Source organism: Schistocerca cancellata, chromosome 5 (assembly GCF_023864275.1).
Source record: "Schistocerca cancellata isolate TAMUIC-IGC-003103 chromosome 5, iqSchCanc2.1, whole genome shotgun sequence".
Lineage (NCBI taxonomy): Eukaryota > Metazoa > Arthropoda > Insecta > Orthoptera > Acrididae > Schistocerca > Schistocerca cancellata.
In genome coordinates this window covers 300,915,362-300,938,576 of record NC_064630.1, presented here as the reverse complement: position 1 = coordinate 300,938,576, position 23,215 = coordinate 300,915,362, and the positions used below count along the sequence as shown (strand labels likewise).

The following is a 23,215-nucleotide window of genomic DNA, read 5'->3' as shown; positions in this document are numbered from 1 at the left end:
CTTCCCAGTATTCTTCTCGTACATTTATGCCTTCGTTTCATCTTGAGGATATGGCCGGACTAATGGAAATCGGTGTTAAGAAAATGAGGCTGTTCGAAGTATTTTTCGAGCACAGACAAGTATTCTGCTGAGTGCCTCGATGTGTTGCTGTCAAGAGACAGTTCATTGAAGTCCGAAGCGTCCAACTGTCACCTACATTCCGTTCACGCGATGAACGTTGTTGACCCTCCATATTTCGAGGGCGTGCAGAGTCGGTAGCATAATTAAAGAGTCAGATATGACGAACGTTTTACCCATTCCAAGCAGCCTGTCGAAATCGAGATGTTGCTTGGTGACCGATGCCTGTGTCGTAATCACTGAAATGTTCTGAGAAGGGTATATCACCGCTCTGGCTGAGGAACAGGATAAAAGAAGGCGCTACCCATATGCGATTGAGCAGTTACTTTATACCCCAGAGCCAATATTTTAATCAAGTCAGGCCACTACCTTTCACGATTGTCGCGATCTGTTGATGTTTGATGTTTAGCATGAAACCTGTAAGATAGAAGGAAATAGCAACTCTCGGTGCTCGAAAACTGAAGAGGACTCTCTCAAACTATCCTGCAACTAATGTGACTTTAACAACTTGTTTTTGCAACCCCAGTCTGAGGGTTGAAGGTCAGTAGTAGGATGACGCTTCCAAACCTCTGATCGTCACCAACAACGTGTACTCCGACGAGAAAACTTACCGATGCCCACCGCAAGACTGAATGTACCCTGGTGGAGTTGTGGGCACACAGTAAGAAAACGTGTAGAAGTGGATCAGACACGAATGAGGAATCATTCTAGCGATGATACGGCCCGCCAATTCGGAGACCCACTGTCGTAAGCGAGTTTGAGTAAGGACGGGTTGTTATGGTCCGGCGCCTGGAACGAGCATCTCATAAACGACAAAGCTGATCATCTGTTCGCTTGATACTGTCGCGAGCATCTACGGGAAGTGGTCGAAGGAGGAGAAACAACATGTTTCCGATAAGGTGCTGGACGTCCACGCGTTATTAAAAAACTTGTAGGTCTGGAGATTGATCATTCTGCAAAGCAGGATAGAAGGCGATCTGTGGTAGATCTGATGACAGACAAAATGCTGGTGTTTCGGAGCGTACATTGTTAATACGGAGGTTCACGGCAGACGACCGCCAAGTGATCCCATGTTGACTCAACGAATCGTCAGTTACAATTGCAGGGGGGATGGGCTCATCGAGATTGGACTATGAGTCAATGGAAACGTATCGCTTAGTCGGCTGAAATACTTTTCTTGCTACACTTGGTCGATGGTGGTGTTCTGATACCCCGTCAAACGGGCGAACGGCGGCTCGAAACACGCACCGCGCCATAGACGCCGGCGGTGGCAGTATTATGTGATATGGGGTCATCGGTATTAATCAAAGGTTCAACTGTGGGCTACGTGAACTTTATTGCGGACAATCTGCATTCCTTTGTGCTTGATGCCTTTCCTAACGACGATGACATTTTCAGCACGATAATTGCCCCTGTCTCAAGGCCAGAATCGTGCCACAGTGGATTGAGTAGCATGATAGTGAACTCACATTCTTGTGTTGGGCAATATACTCACCTTATCTGAATCCGATGGCATATATCTACGGGATATCCACGAACGACAGGCCACTAGAATGAAATTTTCAGTATTCATTGGAGTGTGCACTGATATGAAACTGTGTGGCTGGCCGAGACTCGTACTCGGGACTTTTGTCTTTCGCGGGCAATTGCTCTATCATCTCAGCTACCAAGCACGACTTATGATCCATCTTCACAGCTTTAATTCCACCAGTACCTCGTCTCCTACCTTCCAAACTTCACAGAAGCTCTCCTGCAGATGTTGCAGAACTAGCACTCCTGGAAGAAAGGATACTGCGCAGACGTGGCTAAGCCACAACCTGGGGAAGGTGTGAAGACGGGTGTGAGTCGTGCTTGCGTTGCTTGCAGATGTAATTTTAACAGATACATAGTTCTTAAGCATAGGGGTAGTTCATGTACACATATCAAAAAAACTTTTGCATCACCCCAGTTCCCAGAACTCCTGAAGATACACGTTGACTGTAGACATTGTATCACTGACACACTCCCTTTTGATTGTACAGAGAAGCCACTAAACCCACCCAAAGATGTAAAAAAAACATGCATGAGCAGCGCCTATTAGAGGGAGGGGCTCCGACACCCGATCAGTTCCCGTCATTCTAGCAGGAAAGAGGTAGACGGCTCGTGTTGTCTGTAGTTCAACCATGCCTAGATCGTCAATACCACGGTTCGATCGTGTCCGCATTGTTACTTTGTGCCAAGAAGGGCTCTCAACAAGGGAAGCGTCCAAGCGTCTCGGAGTGAAACAAAGCAATGTTGTTCGGACATGGAGGAGATACAGAGAGACAGGAACTGAAGATGACATGCCTCGCTCAGGCTGCCCAAGGGCTACTACTGCAGTGGATGACCGCTATCTACCGATTATGGTTCGGAGCAACCCGACAGCAACGACACTATGTTGAATAACACTTTTCGTGCAGTCACAGGACGTCGTGTAACGACTCAAACTGTGCGCAATAGGCTGCATAATGCGCAACTTCACTCCTGACGTCCATGGTAGGTCCATCTTTGCAACCACGACTCCATACAGCGCGGTGCAGTTGGGCCCAACAGCATGCCGATTGGACCGCTCACCGATGAGTGTCGCATATGCCTTCAACTAGACAATCGTCGTAGACGTGCTTGGAGGCCTTAGACACACTGTCCAGCGAGTGCAGCAATGTGGAGTTTTCTGCTGTTTTGGGGTGGCATATTTGGCCCGACGTACACCGCTTGTGGTCATGGAAGGCGCTGTAACGGCTGTACGAAACGTGAATGCCTTCCTCCGACCGATAGTGCAACCATATCGGCAGCATATTGGCGAGGCATGCGTCTTCATGGACAACAATTCGCGCCGCCATTGTGCACATCTTTTGAATGACTTCCTTCAGGATAACGACATCGCTCGACTAGAGTGGCCAGCATGTTCTCCAGACCTGAACCCTAACGAACTTTCCTGGGATATATTGAAAAGGGCTGTTTATGGACGACGTGACCCACCAACCACTCTGAGGGATCTACGCCGAATCGCCGTTGAGGAATGGGACAATCTGGATCAACGGTGCCTTGATGTACTTGTGGATAGTATGCCACGATGAATACAGGCATGCATCAACGTAAGAGGACGTGCTACTGGGTATTAGAGGTATCGGTGTGTACAGCAATCTGGACCATCACCTCTGAAGATCTCGCTGTATGGTAGTACAACATGCAATGTGTGGTTTTCATGGGGAATAAAAAGGCGTAAATATTGCTTATGTTGAGCTCTATTCCAATTTTCTGTATAGGTTCCGGAACTTTCGGAACCTAGGTGATGCAAAACGTTTTTTTGATGTGTGTATATGGAAGCAGCTTGAAGATGCGGTCCAACACGCTATTGAGCAAGTGGGTATAATTTTCTGGCTCAGCTGTGGATGTTAGCATTACACACCTCGATCATTTAAGGCGATCAATTGATTACACGCAGTTGGTTATGAAAGCAGTCACTTTCAAAAATGCCAGACCATTGAGTCGCACTGATACATCCGCTCTTGTGGAATTCCAAGCACAATCAGATGAAGAACGCAACAATATATATATAATTAAGGCGATGATTGCCAATCATCCCTTCAGTGAAGATGCACACCAAGTTCGATCTCTTACGGTAGTCGTGAGATGCCGCGAGTAATGAGGCTAATGAACAGGGCATTCAATCAGTTGTGTGTGATATAAGTTGAGAGTCTGTGTCTGACGGGAGGCGTGCTGTGGTAGTCCGTGGGGTTGTGGTTACCACTGTGTCCTGTCTAGTAAGCAGGAGGCCTGGATTCGAATACCGGTCCGGCACAAATTTTCATCAGATCTTGTGGGACTCTCACAGTCAAAAGGCTGCATTTTGACGACTACATGTACTCATGTCAGATAGTTTTATATTCTGACAGAATGTAACTTTGCAGTGGTACTTGAAAATAGCCATAAGGCCGAAATTGCAATAGTAACAATAAATATTTTAGACAGTCAACGGCGACTATGGTGTCTTTTAAGAAACAAATTTTCAACTTACTCCATTGATATAAATCAATGCACACTGGCAGTTAATGTCTTTAATTCTTTTCTGTCTTGAATTAGACATTACTCCCGCCACCTCGCTCGGTAACGTATATATTTTCAGTCCAGTACAGATATTGATGTTATGGTCTTCAGTCCAAGCACTTTGATGCAACTCTCTATGCTTCCATGCTCCTTTATCCAGTGCAAGTCTCTTCGTCTCTGCATAACTACGACAACCTAGATCCATTTGAATTTGCTTACAGTATTTAAGGTCTTGGTTTCTCTCCACAATTTGTACACCCCCGCCTCCCCCCCTCCCCCAACGCACATACACACACACTTCCTTCCATTACGAAACTGAATACATCAGGATATGTCCTATCAACTGATGCCATGTCTTAGTCAAGTTATACTATAAATTACTTTTTTCCTCCAGTTCGATTCTGTATCTCCTCATTTTATATTACACGTACCCAATTAATTTCCAGCCTTCTTTTAAAGCAGCACGTTTCAAAAGCTTCCATTCTCTTCTTGTCTGAACCGCTTATCGTTCACGATTCACATCAATAAAAGGATAAACTCCAGACAAATACGATCAGAAAAGGTTTACTAACACTTAAACTTATATTCGATGTTAACAAGTTCGTCTTTTTCAGAAATGCATTCTCTACCCTGTCTACTTCGGCCATCAACAGTTATTTTCCTGTTCAGATAACAAAACTAATCTGAAAGATAGAAAATGGTGAGAACTGAAATGAAGTTACTGTGCAACGAACCACTGTAGACCACGATTGGACCAAAATAGGTAGAAAATAACCCTGAACAACCTTTGAAATTTTGTCGACTGCGAATTCACTCTGTGTAAGAAAAAAGAATTCCATCATACAATTACTAAATATGTTTCTTTTGCAGAGTAGTTTAGAAGCAGTATAGCTTCATTTTCAATGCAAAAAGTTCGCTTCGGTTTGTACAAGTACCGTACTTAGCTAGTCCAGTGATAATATTGTAGGGGAATAAACAGCTACGAAACCAGAAATTACGCGCAATCGCGCAACACTCAAATGCAATTTATTTCACCACTGACACATTTTTATATAGGCCAAAATTTATTTATTAATAACCGAGTAATTTATTTTTTCACTAATTCTCAAAATAATGCGTTTGTCTAATAACGTAAGTTAAAGATCATTTAAGGTATGAGACTTGTTAGAGAATACATGTCTCTTACAAACTTCTAAACAGTTTGACGCAATACAGAAGTAAAAAGTCAATACATATCGCTATGACGTATTAAAAATATAAGCCGCTCGAAGAATATATAAATGTACAAAGATTTATATTTAAAAGCTCACAAAATATAATCGAACACTCAGTGTCTTGTAAGAAAAAATCATCACACTAGATTGAGTCGTTACGAATGAATTTTTTCACATGGTAAATCCATCAGGTTGTTCTAAACCAGAGATGGTCTCTTGCACCAAGTAGTATTTTTACCAGATTTTGCCACTCTTTGCCCGTTGAAGACAATATCGGTTCGAAGGGTTAGACTCCTCGAGCGGAAACGCGTTTCAGCAAGGAGCAAGATTGCTATCAGACAAAAAAATATTGCAACATTCTAATGTCATACAGACCACATGCACCGCCATAATCGTTAAACATTTCACCACAAAGAGCATTAAGCGTTCAGTTGTTAGGAACATATACTACAGCACTGTACTGATTGTTGCCTCAAAGCAGGACTTTCCCCAAAACCTTTTGAAGCTAGGATGTTGCTGCAGCCCGCACCACAAGCCTTGGAGTAGGGCAGAGTATCGTGGATACTCACGTAATCGTGAAAGAACATCTTCAGCTGGCGACAACACAGCATGATCACAACAGGCCTGGAGAGCGATTCTCATAATAAACCTCATCTGAAAAAACAAAAGTAGGCAGCAACTCTTACAAGGGCTACAGCATGGAGATAGTGATTCTGATGACAGTCTGGAAATGAATCAAAATGGTAAAATGAAACACCTGAGTTTTATCTTCATTATCCAAAACATGTTAGTAATAAAGAGCGTTTGACACGTCTCTTTAGAAAAACTCCATTATCTCATGTAACATAAAAATTGTGGCAGATGTACTAGAACTTCTTGAAATATTTCATTTCCCACGCGAAACGCAACGTCTTGTGTATAATAAAATGGAAGAAAGAAAATTCTAACCTAGTAGACATACTTAACAAATAAATGAGATAAAAGATCGTAGGTACTGTAGAAGAGAAATACTGACCAACGAAGAGCAGCTTACGCTATAATACAGTTAGGACAGATGGAGACCGAAGCTGTGAACTGCATAGCTGTTTGCAGAACAAAGGAGTACAGATTTGCAAACTCAGTTAGTGAACTGCATTAGCAGAGTAAAGATGATAAGAAAAGTACATTTTATATACTTCGTAAGCTACTCTAATGTGTTCTCTCTTGTTTAATTTAGTGAGAGAAAAGCCACTACATTCCTTCGACCGTGCTCAAGTTCTTTTGTCATCTTGAAATGTGTGACGGAGTCATGGCGCTCGATTCACTATGTCGCTTCCGGTTCTCGAAGCAAATTACCATCCGAGGTATAATGTCTGTCATACAATGACTCTCAAATTTCTCGAGCCTCACGATAATATTTTCTACTAACATCTATCAGGCTGGATGTTTGTAAACTTAACAACAATAAATAATTCTTCAACCTCTTTCTATGGCTCAATTTTGTGGAGGACACTCGAAGAACAGCACATACGAATGGCCCACTGACGGACTTCCCACTTGTTATAACATGTCATGTACATTCGAATAATAAACTATGCGAGTAGAAAAATAACCCCTGTCCCTGACAATAACACACGAGTGCGTTTAATATTTTTTCTTTCAGACAAGAAGTTCCATGTGCAACTTGATATTCTCGTTCACGTCGGAACGTCCCAACTGAACGAAATGTTAAAGAGAAGGAAGGGAAAGGAAAATATTGGTGGCTCACTCAGTACTTTCAGGAAAAGCAAAATCTAGGTTATGCATTACTGAGATCGAACCAAGGAGAAGACCTCTACAAAGAGCATTGTCCATGTTTTCAATACTGTTATTGTGTTTGGATTTTTCGTTTACTTAACATTGTCTCTATCTTCAAGACCTTAACATGTTCCAACTTTCTCTTTATGCTACATGTTTCATCACTAACGGACGATATACAATTGTTCAAAGGTTATTACATGACGCTAGCCGCATTTGGGCATTGAAATGAATCGATAGTGACAGGTGAAAATTTGTGCCGGAAGAACAGACACCCCTTTTCTGCTTTTTACATCATCAGTTGATGCGGCCCGCCGACGTTTTCGTCTCGTAGCAGCAACTGCAACGTACGTCCTCAATTACTTGTTGGATGTATTAAAGCAAGGGGAAACTACAGCCGTAATTTTTCCTGGTGGCATACAGCTCTACTGTATGGTTAAATGATGATGACATCCTCTTGGCTAAAGTATTCCGGAAGTAAAATAGTCCTCCATTCAGTTCTCCAGGTAGGGACTACTCAGGAGGACGTCGTTATTAGGAGAAACAAAACTGGCATTCTACGGATCGGAGAGTGGAATGACAGATTCCTTAATTGGCTAGGCAGGTTAGAAAGAGAAATGGATAGGTTAAAGTTAGAAATAGTGGGAATTAGTGAATTTCGGTGGCAGGAGTAGGACTTGTGGTCAGGTCAATATGGGGTTCCAAATACAAAATCAAATAGGGGTAATGCAGGAGGGGCTTAATAATGAATAAAAAAATAGGAACGAGGGAAAGCAACTATAAACAGCACAGTGAATGCGTTATTGTAGCCAAGATAGACCCACCACAGTAGTATAAGTGTATATGTCAACTAGCTCCGCAGATGATGAAGAGATTGAAGAAATGTGTGATCAGACAAAAGAAATTATTCAGATAGTTAAGAGAGAAGAAAACGTAATACTCATGGGGGACTGAAATTCAGTAGTAGGAAAAGGAAGGAAAGAAATATAGTAGGTGAATATGAAATGGAGGAAAGGAATGAAAGAGGAAGCTGTCTTGTAGAATTTTTCGCAGAACATAATTTAATCTGAGCTAACCCTTGGTTTAAGAATTACGAAAGTAGGTTGTATACGTGGAAGACAACTGGAGACACCGGAAGGTTTCGGATTAATTATATAACGGTGAGACAGATATTATGAAATCAGACATTACATTCTAAGACATTTCCAAGGGGAGATGTGGTGGACTCTGATCACAATTTATTGGTTATGAATTGTAGATCCAAACTGAAAAAACTACAAAAAAGTAGGAATTTATGAGGTAGAACCTGGATAAACTGAAAGAACCATAGGTTCTAGAGAGTTTCTCAGGGAGCATTAAGGAACCATTGACAAGAACAGGAGAAAGGAAAACGTAGAAGAAGATTGAGTAGCTTTGAAAAATAAAATAGTGAAGGCAGCAGAGAATCAAGTACGTAAAAAAGAAAGAGCTAGTAGATGTTGTATTTAATTGATGACAGGAGAAAATACACATATCAAAAAAAGTTTTGCATCACGTCGGTTTGAGAGTTCCGGAACCTGTACAGAAAATTGGAATAAAGATCAACATAAACATCATTTCCGCCCTTTTTATTGCCCATGAAAACCACACATTGCATGTTGTACCACCATAGTGCAAGACCTTCAGAGGTGATGGTCCAGATTGCTGTGCACACCGGTACAACTAATACCCAGCAGCACCTCCTCTTACAGCAGTAAACTCCACATTGCTGCACTCGCTGGACAGTGTGTCTAAGGCGTTCAAACTGAGCGAGTTGCCTCCACACACGTCTCCGACGATTGTCTGGTTGAAGGCATATGCGACACTCATCGGTGAAAAGAATGTGATGTCAATCCTGAGCAGTCCATTCGGCATGTTGTTGGGCCCATCTGTACCGCACTGCATGGTGTCGTGGCTGCAAAGATGGAGCTCGCCATGGACGTCGGGAGTGAAGTTGCGCATCATGCAGTCTATTAGGCACAGTTTGAATCGTAACACGGCGTCCTGTGGCTGCACGAAAAGCATTATTCAACATAGTGGCGTTACTGTCAGGGTTCCTCAGAGCCATAATCCTTAGGTAGCGGTCACCACTGCAGTAGTAGCCCTTGGGCAGCCTGAGCGAGGCATGTCATCGACAGTTCCCGTCTCTGCATCTCCTCCAGGTCCCAACAACATTGCTTTGGTTCACTCCGAGGCGCCTGGACACTTCCCTTGTTAAAATCCGTTCCTGCCACAAAGTAACAATATGGACGTGATCGAGCTGCGGTATTGGCCGTCGAGGGATGGATGAACTACAGACATCACGAGCCGTGTACCTCCTTCCTGGTGGAATGACTGAAACTGATCGGCTGTCGGACCCTCTCCGTCTAATAGGCGCTGCTCATGCATGGCTGTTTACTTCTTTGTGCGGGTTCAGTGACATCTCTGAACAGTCTACAGGGATTGTGTCTGTGATACAATATCCACAGTCAACGTCTATCTTCAGGGGTTTTGTCAACTGGGGTGATTCAAAACTTTTTTTGTTGTGTGTATAAAATGTAGTAAACGAAGCAGGCGAAAGGGAATACAAACGTCTAAAAAATGACATTGGTGGGAAGTGCAAAATGCCTAACTAGGAATGGCTAGAGAACAAATGTAAGGATTTAGAAACATATATCACTAGGGGAAAGATATATGCCGCCTGCAGGAAAATTAAACAGCCCTTTGGAGAAAAGAGGACCGCCTGTATGATATTAAGAGCTCATATGGAAAATCAGTCTTATAAACAAAGAAGGGAAAGCAGAAATGTGGAAGCAGTATATTGAGGGTCTATACAAGGTCGATGCACTTGAGGGAAATATTATGGCTATGGAAAAGGACCTGGACGAAGCTGATGGGAGATATGATGCTGTGTGAATAATGTGACAGAGCTCTGAAAGACCTAACTGGACACGAGGCACTGGGAGTAGACAATATTCCTTTAGAACTACTGGTAGCCTTGGGGAGCCAGTCAGGACAAAACTCGCCTATCTGATGCGCAAGATGTATGAGACAGGCGAAGTACCCTCAGAGTTAAAGAAGAATGTAATTACAAAGAAAGCAGGCGCTGACACGAGAAAACATAAAAATGCAGTAAATGAAGCAGGTGAAAGGAAGTACAACCGTCTAAAAAATGAGTCTGGCGGGAAGTGCAAAATGGCCAAGCAGGAATGGCTAAAGAACAAACTATCAGCTTAATATGTCACGGTTGCAAAATACTAACACGAATTCTGTACAGAAGAATGGAAAAACTGATAGAAGCTGACCTCAGGGAAGATCGGTCTAGATTCGGAGAAATTTTCGCACACGCGAGGCAATACTGACCCTACGACTTCGCATAGAAGATAGGTTAAGGAAAGGCAAACCTACATTTATAGCATTTGTAGACTTAGAGAAGGCTTTTGACAATATTGACCTGAATACTCTCTTTCAAATTCTAAAAGTGGAAGAGGTAAAATACAGTGAGCGAAGGCTATTTATAATTTGTACAGGAACAAGCAGGCAGCTGTAAGAGTCGAGGGGCATGAAAGGGAAGCAGTGGTTGAGAAGCGAGTGAGACAGGGTGTTAGCCTATCCAAGACGTTATTCAATTTATGTATTGACCAAGTAGTAAAGGAAACAGAAGAAAAATTTCAAGTCCGAATTAAAGTCCAAAGAGGAGAAATAAAAACTTTGAAGTTTGCCGATGAAACCGTAATTCTGTCAGAGACAGTAAAGGACTTGGAAGAGCAGTTGAACGGAATGTGCAGTATCTCGAAAGGAGGACACCAAAGCAAAACGTGGATAATGGAATTTGGTCGATTTAAATCAGATGATGCTGAGGGAATTAGATTTCGAAATGAGACACTTTGAGTAGTAGACGAGTTTCACTATTTGGACAGCAATATAACTGATGATCGTCGAAGTAGAAAAAAATGGTTCAAATGGCTCTGAGCACTATGCGACTTAACTTCGGAGGTCATCAGCCGCCCAGAACTTAGAACTAATTAAACCTAACTAACTTAAGGACATCATAGACAGCCATGCCCGAGGCAGGATTCGAACCTGCAACCGTAGCGGTCCCTCGGTTCCAGACTGTAGCGCCTAGAACCGCACGGCCACTCCGTCCGGCGTCGCAGTAGAGATGAAATAAAATGTAGTCTGGCAATGGCAAGATTAGCGTGTCTGAAGAAGGGTAATTTGTTAACATGGAATATACACTGAAGCGCCAAAGAAAGTGGTATAGGCATGTGTGTTCAAATTCAGAGATATGTAAACAAGCAGAATACGGCGCTGCGGTCGGTAATGCCTATATAAGACAAGTATCTGGCACAGTTGTTTGTTCGGTTACTGCTGCTACAGTGGCAGGTTATCAAGATTTAAGTGAGTTTCAACGTGTTGTTATAATCGGCGCGCGAGTGATGGGACACAGCATCTTCGAGGGAGCAATGAAGTGGGGATTTTCCCGTACGACCATTTCACGAGCGTACCGTAAATATCAGGAATCCGGTAAAACATCAAATCTCCGACATCGCTACAGCCGGAAAGGGATCCTGCAGGAACGGGACCAACGACGACTGAAAAGAATCATTCAATATGACAGTAGTGCAGCCCTTTCGCATATTGCTGCAGATTTCAATGATGGGCCATCAACAAGTGCCAGAGTGCGAACTGTTCAACGAAACGTCATCGATATGGACTTTCGGAGCCAAAGGCCCACTCGTATACCCATGATGACTGCAGGACACAACGCTTTACGCCTCGCCTGAGTCCGTCGACATTGGGCTGTTGATAACTGGAAATATGTTACATAGTCGAACGAGTCTCGTTTCAAATTGTGTCAAGCGGATGGACGCGTACGGAGATGGAGACAGCCTCGTGAATCCATGGGCCCAGCATGACAGCAGGGGACTGTTCAAGCCGGTGGACGCTCTGTAAAGGTGTGGGGCGTGTGCAGATGGACTGATATGGGACCCCTGACTACGTCAACATACGCCTGTGACAAGTGACACGTACGTGAGCGTCCTATCTGACCAATCGCATCCATTCACGTCCATTGTTCGTTCCGACGGACTCGGGCAATTCCAGCAGGACAACTCGACAACCCACACGTCCAGAATTGCTACAGAGTGGCTCCAGGAACACTCTTTTCAGTTCAAACACTTCTGCTGGCCACCAAACTCCCCAGACATTAGCATTATGGAGCGTGTCGTTGGTGCCTTGCACCTTGGTGTTCAGATGAGATCTCCACCCCCTCGTACTCTTACGGATTTATGGATAGGCCTGCAGAATTCATGGTGTCAGTTCCCTCCAGCATTACTTCAGACATTAGTCTGGTCAATTTCACATTGTGTTGAGGCACTTCTGCGAGCTCACGGGGGCCTACACGATATTAGGCAGGTGTACAAGTTTCTTTGGTTCTTCAGTGTAGACTAAATTTCAGGAAGTCTTTTCTGAAGGTATTTGTATGGAGTGTAGCCATCTATGGAAGTGAAACATGGACAATAAACAGCTTAGACAAGATGAGAATAGATGCTTTTGAAATGTGGTGCTACAGTAGAATGCTGAATATTAGATAGGTAGATAACGTAACTAATGAGGAGGCACTGATTAGGATTGGGGAGAAAGGAAATTTGTGGCACAACCTGTACTGGAGAGAAGCGTGGTGGTGGGGAGGGGGAGGGGTATAAATCTTAGACAGAGACCAAGAGATGAATACAGTAAGAAGATTCAGAAGGATGTAGGCTGCATTAGTTACTTTGAGATGAAGCGGCTTGCACATTGTAGAGTAGCATGGCAAGCTGCATCAAACCAGTTTTCGGACTGAATACCACAACAACAACATTCCACTCTCTGTCTTTCTCTACAGTTTTTATCCTTTACAGCTCCCTCTAATACTGTGGAGGTTATTCCCTGATGTCTTAGCAGATATCCTGTCATCATGTTCCTTCTTTTTGTCAGTGTTTTCCAAATATTCCTTTCCTCGCCGTTTCTTTGGAGAACTTCATCGTTTCTTAGCTTATCGGTCCACCTAAATTTCAACATTCTTCTGTAGCACCACATCTTCGATTCTCTTCTGTTCCAGTTTTCCCACAGTCCATGTTTCAGTGCCATACAATACTGTGCTCCAAAATTCTTCCTCAAATTAAGGCCTATGTGTGGTACCAGTAGACATCTCTTGGCATGGAATGCCCCTTTTGCCGACGCTACTCTGCTTTTGATGTCCTCCTCGCTCCATCCGTCGTTGGTTACGATGGCTCTGAGCTCTATGAGACTTAACTTCTGAGGTCATCAGTCGCCTAGAACGCAGAACTACTTAAACCTAACTAACCTAAGGACATCACACACATCCATGCCCGAGGCAGGATTCGAACCTGCGGCCGTAGCGGTCGCTCGGTTCCAGACTGCAGCGCCTAGAACCGCACGGCCACTCCGGCCGGCCTCGTTGGTTACTTTGCCGCCAAGATTTTAGAATTCCTTAACTTCATCTACTACCTGACCACCGATTCTGATTTTGAGTTGCTCGGTATTCTCATATAGATGTACAACTAGCCGCATCATCCATCAGAGATCGATAAGTGTCTAACCTCCATAAATTGGTAATATGCTCGCGGAAGGTACTTTTAAAGTGACTGCCGGAGAAAGGATTAGCCCTGCCAAAATACTCAACAGCGGGCTGCCACATGGCTCAATCCTTGCCCCACTATTCTTCAATCTTTATACTTCCAGTATCCTGGACACACAGTCCAGGAAGTTCAGTTACGCGTATGACTGAGCTATAGCAGCACAACATGATCCAACCTAAACCATAAGTATGAATCTTCCACCTTTGTAGCCACTCAACAAGAATTTCAACGCTGAAGGGAAGCGTCTCAACCAATACAACTACAGTAAGTATCTAGATGTTACGCTGGATAGGACCTTCTCTTACACGGAACATCTGACAGAGACCGCACGTAAAATGAGGACGACGACTAATCTCTTCTACAAAAATGTGCGACATTTCTTTCGGCTTCACAGTATATATGCTTCCTACATCACCAGTTGATGGCGGAATATTGCGCCCATGTATGGATTAATAGCTCACATATGAAATAGATTGATGCGGTACCAAATAACATTATGCGCACTGATAGTGGCACAATAATATTGCCCCCTTCTGCATGTTTGCCCTCCTTGAGTCACATACCGTCAACACAGATTCGGCGAAAAAAAAATGCCTTCTTAGAGAGGACTGCAAGATTGTTATCACTGAGCAACCTGTACGTACTGACAGAGCTGACCTGAACTGCAAAAGACTGAAATCAAGAAATGTTGACGGCATTAAACCGAACACGCTCTGGCCATGACAGAAGTGCAAACGCCCTCCTTAAACGGGAGAAAATACCACACCCAAAATGTGACTGCGGAGCCGAAAAACAAGCAAACCAGCACGTGGTGTAAGAATGCCCAAATCGAGCCTACAAGAGACACTTTATCGATTTTCCTGCAGCAACAGATGAGGCTATTTATTATATCCGATTCTTGGATGTTAATTTGTAAATAAGTTTGGCACGTAATATAGGCTTTACAAGTACACATGGACTATGTTGACTTTAGTGCTATATGAATATATCTATGTATTACGATGCGCGCTATACGTAAATAAGTAGATCATCACTAAACCAGTGGGCTCAAAAGCATACATTCTACAATTTTTAAAGAAGTTCAGCAATTCCTACGAGGCGTAATATTCATTACGTCCCATAAATTGCAAAACGTTCGTCGATTGCTGAAGCCGTGACGTATTTATAACTACTAGACAGCTATTTGGGCGGTTGGTTTGTACAACCAGCAGGAACGGGCGCCAACATGCCTGAGATGTTCCACGTGGCAGACGAAAGGTCATCGACGCACAAGTGCAATCGTCTCGCTAGGCATGCGGCACGAGCGACTTTAATCCACAGTCCGAAAGTTAAGCTATTTAATCCCGCAATATGGAATTCTCAGACAGAAGAAAAATCTGCCAGTATTCAGCAAAACGTAACTTTAATACAGTAATGTTTTTAAATAAGGCAAACGCAGACACACCGGTACTGTAAAAACTGGGTAAACATTGGTTAAAAGTCATCAGACTAATCACATACAAGGATGGAGAGCTGTAACTTTTACCGAAAAATTACAAAAAACTTTCGGAAATATTGTGGCTGCGGTGTTGTTTGGCGCAATAAATGAGGTGTAAATGTAAACAAGGACAGCAGCAAAACGGCTCATGCAGGACGGTATCAAATGTAGTCGCATTCACTATAGTATCAAGCGATGTGCACCGAACTGATGTGTAAATAACAGGAACGTCTGAAGGGTAAAACAATAACTCACTTAGGATGATTAACAGGATACGTTCATTTGTGAGACGCATAGCGACATCATTTTTTTTTAATTTGTGAAATACGGAATCGAGAAACCGAATGAATTTTTAGTAGGAGAGAAATCATGAAGGGCGAATAATTAACGAAATCTGAAAAGAACCCAAAATAATTTCTTATTCAGTTAACCCACATGCTGATGATAATGGACGAAACATATTTCAGTGTGCTACCACAATTTCGCTTTGTTTAATAAAAAAATTATGTTCAGCGTAATTGTATAAGTTTTTACTGTTATTGTCAATTTATGTTAACTGTGGTCTGTACTGAAAATATGAGTATGTGACAAATACAATCGTCAAATCTCAAGTGCAGTCTGATTCTTCATCGGTCTTTAGAAATGTGATTAATTGCCTTTCTTTTATTGACTACCGTGTTAAAACTATATTAAAATGACTTTAAATTTTAGAGTTTAGGTCCCAATGAAATGTCTGGACTTTACTTAGTCTTCCACACACTTGGAGACCACGATCGGGAACTCTGTTAACAGTCAATACTAACTTTCAGAATTACGTAGCATCTAACTCACTAAAGACTGAAGTCAGCTTTTTTTCTGAAACGTGAAGTTCACATTCAAACGCTTTAAATATCATATGGAACAATTGGATATATAAAACAGTTGTGTTTAAAAAGGTGGGGCCATTTCAGAAGTGAAGGTATGTACAATAACTGACATCTTCAAACAATGGAAAATCCAGGATGGAATGTAACAATATTATGAAAAGGTTAGTTGCTACTCACCATGTAGGGGATATGCTGAGTCGCAGGTAGGCACAACAAAAAGACTTACAAAATAAGCTTTCGGTCAACAAAGCCTTTGTCAGAAATAGACAACACACACACACACACACACAAACACACACACACACACACACACACTAACACTCACTCACTTAAATGAAACTCACACAAACATGACCACAGTCTCTGGGATCAAAGGCATGGAGAAAGCTTACACTGCTTAAGTTAATAAAGCTACGGTAATACCAGTTCCACACAAATAATCGTCCTAACCACAAAGACGTGAACTTAGTGTCTCTTCAGTAGAAATATGTAGTTGTCCATGAGTAGTACAAATTTGGTTCATAGTCTACTAACTTAATGTGGTGCACTTAATTTTTACATACATTATAAATAACTGTCTTCAACAGATGTACATGCCTAAACGCATGTTCTGTTCCTGCACTGAGTTACGACCAAGGCACTGAAGTTCTTGAGCGCAAAAAGTCTGTGTAGCTATGTGAGTAGATAAAGACATGTTTACAAACAGTAATGAAGAGAAAGTGACACAAGTGACGCTACAAAAAGGTTACAAAATTTTCGGGGTGCTAATATGTGCGTTTTCTGTCTTTGAAAATAATGAAGGGTTTCAAGTTTGTTGGCGAGTCATTTTTCGCAGCAAGTAGACAATTATTCATTTTACAAATTCAAATGATTTTTCTTGCTACAATATGATATTTATTAACGTTCAAGACTTGTTTCGCCTTTTATATTAAAGGGATCTTCTGTGGAGTCTTCTGGAACGATACAGTCTTGTTTCTACCAGTGATAACTGTAGATTCGATACAGTTTACACCATACATGAAGTGTTACAGTTACGCATCCTTCCTATCAAATCTGCGTTTCCTCTTACTTGGTCATATTTGTGAACGGCTGACGCAAGATAAAGCTTAAATTATTGTTAGATTACCAGTGAAGTGTTCCACATTATTTAACGAATAAAAACGAAGTAGGAACTGTAAAATCAGGAGACCTTGACGAGGAGAGACGCAGATTTTGTCAGGACGCGTGACGGTAATTAACATTTTATTCATATCAAAAATATGGTATGAACTGTTTCTAATATGTAAGTATCACACTGAAAACAAAATTATATTATACGAGATGTAATCCATTGAACGTACCGCTAATACAAAAGGTGAAACGCGTCTGGAGCGTAAATAAATATTATACTGCAGCAAGGAAACGGCGTGCGAATTTTTTTTACAAAAACTCAACATTGTGTAATATAGACATTTATTATGACTTAAAATAATATCTTTGTAACTTATAATTGAGTTGGGTTTTTACTGAAATCACTGAAAATTATACAAGAACGCAGAATTTCTTAAAGGAGATCTTTATTAGAGATAACTGTTCAAGCAATTACGAACGAACTTGTAGTTAATTGTAAGTAAACAAAAGAACGCATCTTAATATTTTGTGAGAGGTGTATCTTTGCCGCGGTGCCTATCAGTTCCTGTCTGAAAAGTCAGTAGGGGATTTTGAATGCTGTGCAGAAAAAGGAAACAAATACAGATAACTTTGTCCATCCCCCAAATCTAGCCTCACTACTCCACGAACAAAGCTAGGATATAAATAGGAATGATGTGTCATAAAAAAATTCAGTGCAAACATATTTCACGGTACAAATGAAAAGGCTTACAGCGATTACAGTCCTCAGAGAGCGACGGCTAGAGACGCGCGCCCACTGGCCATCGCAGACCGCAGGTACGCCTTCTACGCTGGTCGGCCCGCGAAGCGAGCAGCTGAGAGCAGACTGGCAGACCCGGCGCCCTCGCCACTACACGCGCGCCACGCGAGCCGGAATCGATAGCGCGTCGCGGCAGCGGCAGAGGCAGCGGCGGCGGCGGCTGCAGCGGCGCTCACACGGCAGGCGTCGAGACTGGGCGCGGGGCGCGCGCCGCACCGTGTCGCCATGGCAACGGGACGGCGCGCGTCCACCGCTCGCTTGCGCAAGACGGATCCCCCACCACCACTACCACTACCCGTTCCGCTGCCTCACACTTTCTAAGAGCCGAGAACGCGTTGATTCCAGAGGCACGTGCCTGCAGTACTATCCGAAATCTAGGAATAAACTAAGTGGCTTAAGAAAAGCTTCACGAGTCTTCCAAGGGCCACATGAGCACAATGTACACCGGAAAAAATCAGTCAGCCCCGGGAGACATCACGTTAATAGCATGGTCTCAGTTTGTCGAGGAAGAGAGTTTGTAGCTTTCTTCACGTATGTCATATCCAGCTGAAGACACTCAACATTATACACTACAGACCATTAAAATTGCTACACCACGAAGATGACGTGCTACAAACGCGAAATTTAACCGACAGGAAGAAGATGCTGTGATATGCAAATGATTAGCTTTTCAGAGCATTCGCACAAAGTTGGCGTCGGTGCCGACCCCTACAACGTGCTCACATGAGGAAAGTTTCCAATCGATTTCTCGTACACAAACAGCAGTTGACCGGTGTTGCATGGTGAAACGTTGTTATGATGCCCTTTGTAAAGAGGAGCAATACGCACCATCACGTTTCCGACTTTGATAAAGGTCGGATTTTAGCCTAACGTGATTGCGGTTTATCGTATCGCGACATTGGTGCTCGCGTTGGTCGAGATACAGTGACTGTTAGCAGAATATGGAATCGTTGGGTTCAGGGGGGTAATACGGAACGCCATGCTGGATCCCAACGGCCTCGTATCACTAGCAGTCGAGATGACAGGCATCTTATCCGCATGGCTGTAACGGATCGTGCAGCCACGTCTCGATCACTGAGTCAACAGATGGGGACGTTTGCAAGACAACAACCATCTGCACGAACAGTTCGACGACGTTTGCAGCAGCATGGACTATCAGCTCAGAGACCATGGCTGCGGTTATCCTTGACGTTGCATCACAGACAGGAGCACCTGCGATGGTGTACTCAACGATGAACCTGGGTGCACGAATCGCATAGCGTCATTTTTTCGGATGAATCCAGGTCCTGTTTAGAGCATCATGATGGTCGCATCCGTATTTGGCGACATCGCGGTGAATTCACATTGGAAACATGTATTCGTCATCGCCATACTGGCGTGTCACCCGGCGTGATGGTATGGGGTGGCATTGGTTACACGTCTCGGTTACCTCTTGTTCGCACTGACGGCACTTTGAACAGTGGCCGTTACATTTCAGATGTGTTACGACCCGTGGCTCTATCCTTCATTCGATCCCTGCGAAACCGTACATTTCAGCAGCATAATGCTGCAGGTCCTGTACGGGCCTTTCTGGATACAAAAAATGTTTGACTGCTGCCCTGGCCAGCACATTCTCCAGATCTCTCACCAATTGGAAACGTGTGGTCAATGGTAGCCGAGCAACTGGCTCGTCACAATACGCCAGTCACTACTATTGATGAACTGTGGTATCGTGTTGAAGCTGCATGGGCAGCTGTACCTGAACACGCCATCCAAGGTCTGTTTCACTCAATGCACAGGTGTATGAAGGCCATTATTACGGCCAGAGGTTGTTGTTCTGCGTACTGATTTCTCAGGATCTATGCACCCAAATTGCGTGAAAATGTAATCATATGTCAGTTGAAGTATAATATATTTGTCCAATGAATACCCGTTTAACATCTGCATTTCTTCTTGGTGTAGCAATTTTAATGGCCAGTAGTGTAACATACCTTAGAGCTATAGCTTCCAAGGATGTTGGTTGTCACGTTTCACCAGGTTTTACATGTCATTAGGGACAGGATGGGGCAATGCATGGATTAAAAAAGGGTGTAAAAGAGGGATGTAGTCTTTCGCGCTTGCTGATCAATGTACTTCGAAAAAGCAATAACGAAGCTAAAAAAAAGTTTCAAGAGTGGATTTAAAATTGAAGGTGAAAGGATAGCATCGTTAAGATTCGCTAATGACATTGCAATCCTCAGTGAAAGTAAAGAAGAATTACAGGACTTGTTGAATGGAATGAACAATGTAATGAGTACATAATAAGGACTGAGAGTAAACAGAAGAAAGACAAAAATAGCGAGAAGTAACGAAATGAGAATAGCGATGGACTTCACATAATTATTGTTGTTGTTGTTGTCTACAGACCTGAGACTGGTTTGATGCAGCTCTCCATGCCACTCTATCCTGTGCAAGCTTCTTCATATCCCAGTACTTACTGCAACCCACATCCTTCTGAATCTGCTTAGTGTATTCATCTTTTGGTCTCCCTCTTCGATTTGTACCCTCCACGCTGCCCTCCAGTGCTAAATTGGTGATCCCTTGATGCCTCAGAACATGTCCTACCAACCGGTCCCAATTCTTCTCAAGTTGTGCCACAAACTCCTTTTCTTCCCGATTCTATTCAATACCTCCTCATTAGTTACGTGATCTACCCATCTAATCTTCAGCATTCTTCTGTAGCACCACATTTCGAAAGCTTCTTTTCTCTTCTTGTCCAAACTATTTATCGTCCATGTTTCACTTCCATACATGGCTACACTCCATACAAATACTTTCAGAAACGACTTCATGACACTTAAATCTATACTCGATGTTAACAAATTTCTCTTCTTCATAAACGCTTTCCTTACCATTGCCAGTCTACATTTTATATCCTCTCTACTTCGACCATCATCAGTTATTTTGCTCCCCAAATAACAACACTCCTTTACAATTTTAAGTGTATCATTTCCTAATCTAATTCCCTCACCATCACCCGACTTAATTCGACTACATTCCACTATCCTCGTTTTGCTTTTGTTGATGTTCATCTTATGTCCTCCTTTCAAGACACTGTCCAATCTGTTCAACTGTTCTTCCAAGTCCTTTGCTGTCTCTGACAGAATTACAATGTCATCGGCGAACCTCTAAGTTTTTATTTCTTCTCCATGGATTTTAATACCTACTCCGATTTTTTCTTTTGTTTCCTTTACTGCTTGCTCAATATACAGATTGAATAACATCGGGGACAGGCTACAACCCTGTCTCACTCCCTTCCCAACCGCTGCTTCCCTTTCATGCCCCTCGACTCTTATAACTGCCATCTGGTTTCTGTACATACTGTAAATAGCCTTTCACTCCCTATATTTTACTCCTGCCACCTTTAGAATTTGAAAGAGAGTATTCCAGTCAACATTGTCAAAATCTTTCTCTAAGTCTGCAAATGCTAGAAACGTAGGTTTGCCTTTCCTTGATCTAGCTTCTAAGATAAGTCGTAAGGTCAGTATTGCCTCATGTGTTGCAATATTTCTACGGAATCCAAACTGATCTTCCCCGAGGTCGGCTTCTACCAGTTTTTCCATTCGTCTGTAAAGAATTCGTGTTAGTATTTTGCAGCTGTGGCTTATTAAACTGATAGTTCGGTAAATTTCACATCTGTCAACACCTGCTTTCTTTGGGATTGGAATTATTATAATCTTCTTTAAGTCTGAGGGTATTTCGCCTGTCTCATACATCTTGCTCATCAGATGGTAGAGAATTGTCAGGACTGGCTCTCCCAAGGCCGTCAGTAGTTCTAATGGAATGTTGTCTACTCCCAGGGCCTTGTTTCGACTCAGGTCTTTCAGTGCTCTGTCAAACTCTTCACGCAGTATCGTATCTCCCATTTCATCTTCATCTACATCCTCTTCCATTTCCATAATATTGTCCTCAAGTACATCGCCCTTGTATAGACCCTCTATATACCCCTTCCACCTTTCTGCTTTCCCTTCTTTGCTTAGAACTGGGTTTCCATCTGAGCTCTTGATGTTCATACAAGTGGTTCTCTTATCTCCAAAGGCCTCTTTAATTTTCCTGTAGGCAGTATCTATCTTACCCCTAGTGAGATAAGCCTCTACATCCTTACATTTGTCCTCTAGCCATCCCTGCTTAGCCATTCTGCACTTCCTGTCAATCTCATTTTTGAGACGTTTGTATTCCTTTTTGCCTGCTTCATTTACTGCGTTTTTATATTTTCTCCTTTCATCAATTAAATTCGATATTTCTTCTGTTACCCAAGGATTTCTACTAGCCCTCGTCTTTTTACCTACTTGATCCTCTGCTGCCTTCACTACTTCATCCCTCAGAGCTACGCATTCGTCTTCTACTGTATTTCTTTGCCCCATTCCTTCAATTGTTCCCTTATGCTCTCCCTGAAACTCTGTACAACCTCTGGTTCTTTCAGTTTATCCAGGTCCCATCTCCTTAAATTCCCACCTTTTTGCAGTTTCTTTAGTTTTAATCTACAGTTCATAACCAATAGATTGTGGTCAGAGTCCACATCTGCCCCTGGAAATGTCTTAAAATTTAAAACCTGGTTCCTGAATCTCTGTCTTACCATTATATAATCTATCTGATACCTTCTAGTATCTCCAGGATTCTTCCATGTATACAACCTTCTTTTTTTGATTCTGGAACCAAGTGTTAGCTATGATTAAGTTATGCCCTGTGCAAAATTCTACCAGACGGCTTTCTCTTTCATTTCTCTCCCACAATCCATATTCACCCACTATGTTTCCTTCTCTCCCTTTTCCTACTATCGAATTCCAGTCACCCATGACCATTAAATTTTCGTCTCCCTTCACTACCTGAATAATTTCTTTTATCTCATCATACACTTCATCAATTTCTTCATCTTCTGCTGAGCTAGTTGGCATATAAACTTGTAATACTGTAGTAGGTGTGGGCTTCGTGTCTATCTTGGCCACAATAATGCTTTCACTGTGCTGTTTGTAGTAGCTTACCGGAACTCCTATTTTTTTATTCATTATTAAACCTACTCCTGCATTACCCCTATTTGATTTTGTATTTATAACCCTGTATTCACCTGACCAAAAATCTTTTTCCTCCTGCCACCAAACTTCACTAATTCCCACTATATCTAACTTTAACCT

The 23,215-nt window shown here is 42.7% G+C and overlaps 1 protein-coding gene across 5 annotated transcripts in view; it reads right to left on the bottom strand.

Moving 5' to 3' along the window:
* The window catches only part of LOC126187981 (ras guanyl-releasing protein 3-like), a 437,195-nt gene that overhangs the window by 278,739 nt on the left and 135,241 nt on the right, over positions 1-23,215 (bottom strand). The window contains exon 2 of one of the 5 annotated variants that reach the window (XM_049929383.1): positions 5,966-6,050. The exons of 3 other annotated variants lie outside the window; for them this stretch is intronic. In XM_049929383.1, coding sequence (XP_049785340.1) covers positions 5,966-6,007 — 42 coding nt within the window. In that variant the 5' untranslated portion in view covers positions 6,008-6,050. Of the gene's footprint in view, positions 1-5,965; positions 6,051-18,017; positions 18,112-23,215 lie in introns of those variants that run through there. One more of the 5 variants, XM_049929385.1, reaches the window with a different exon arrangement.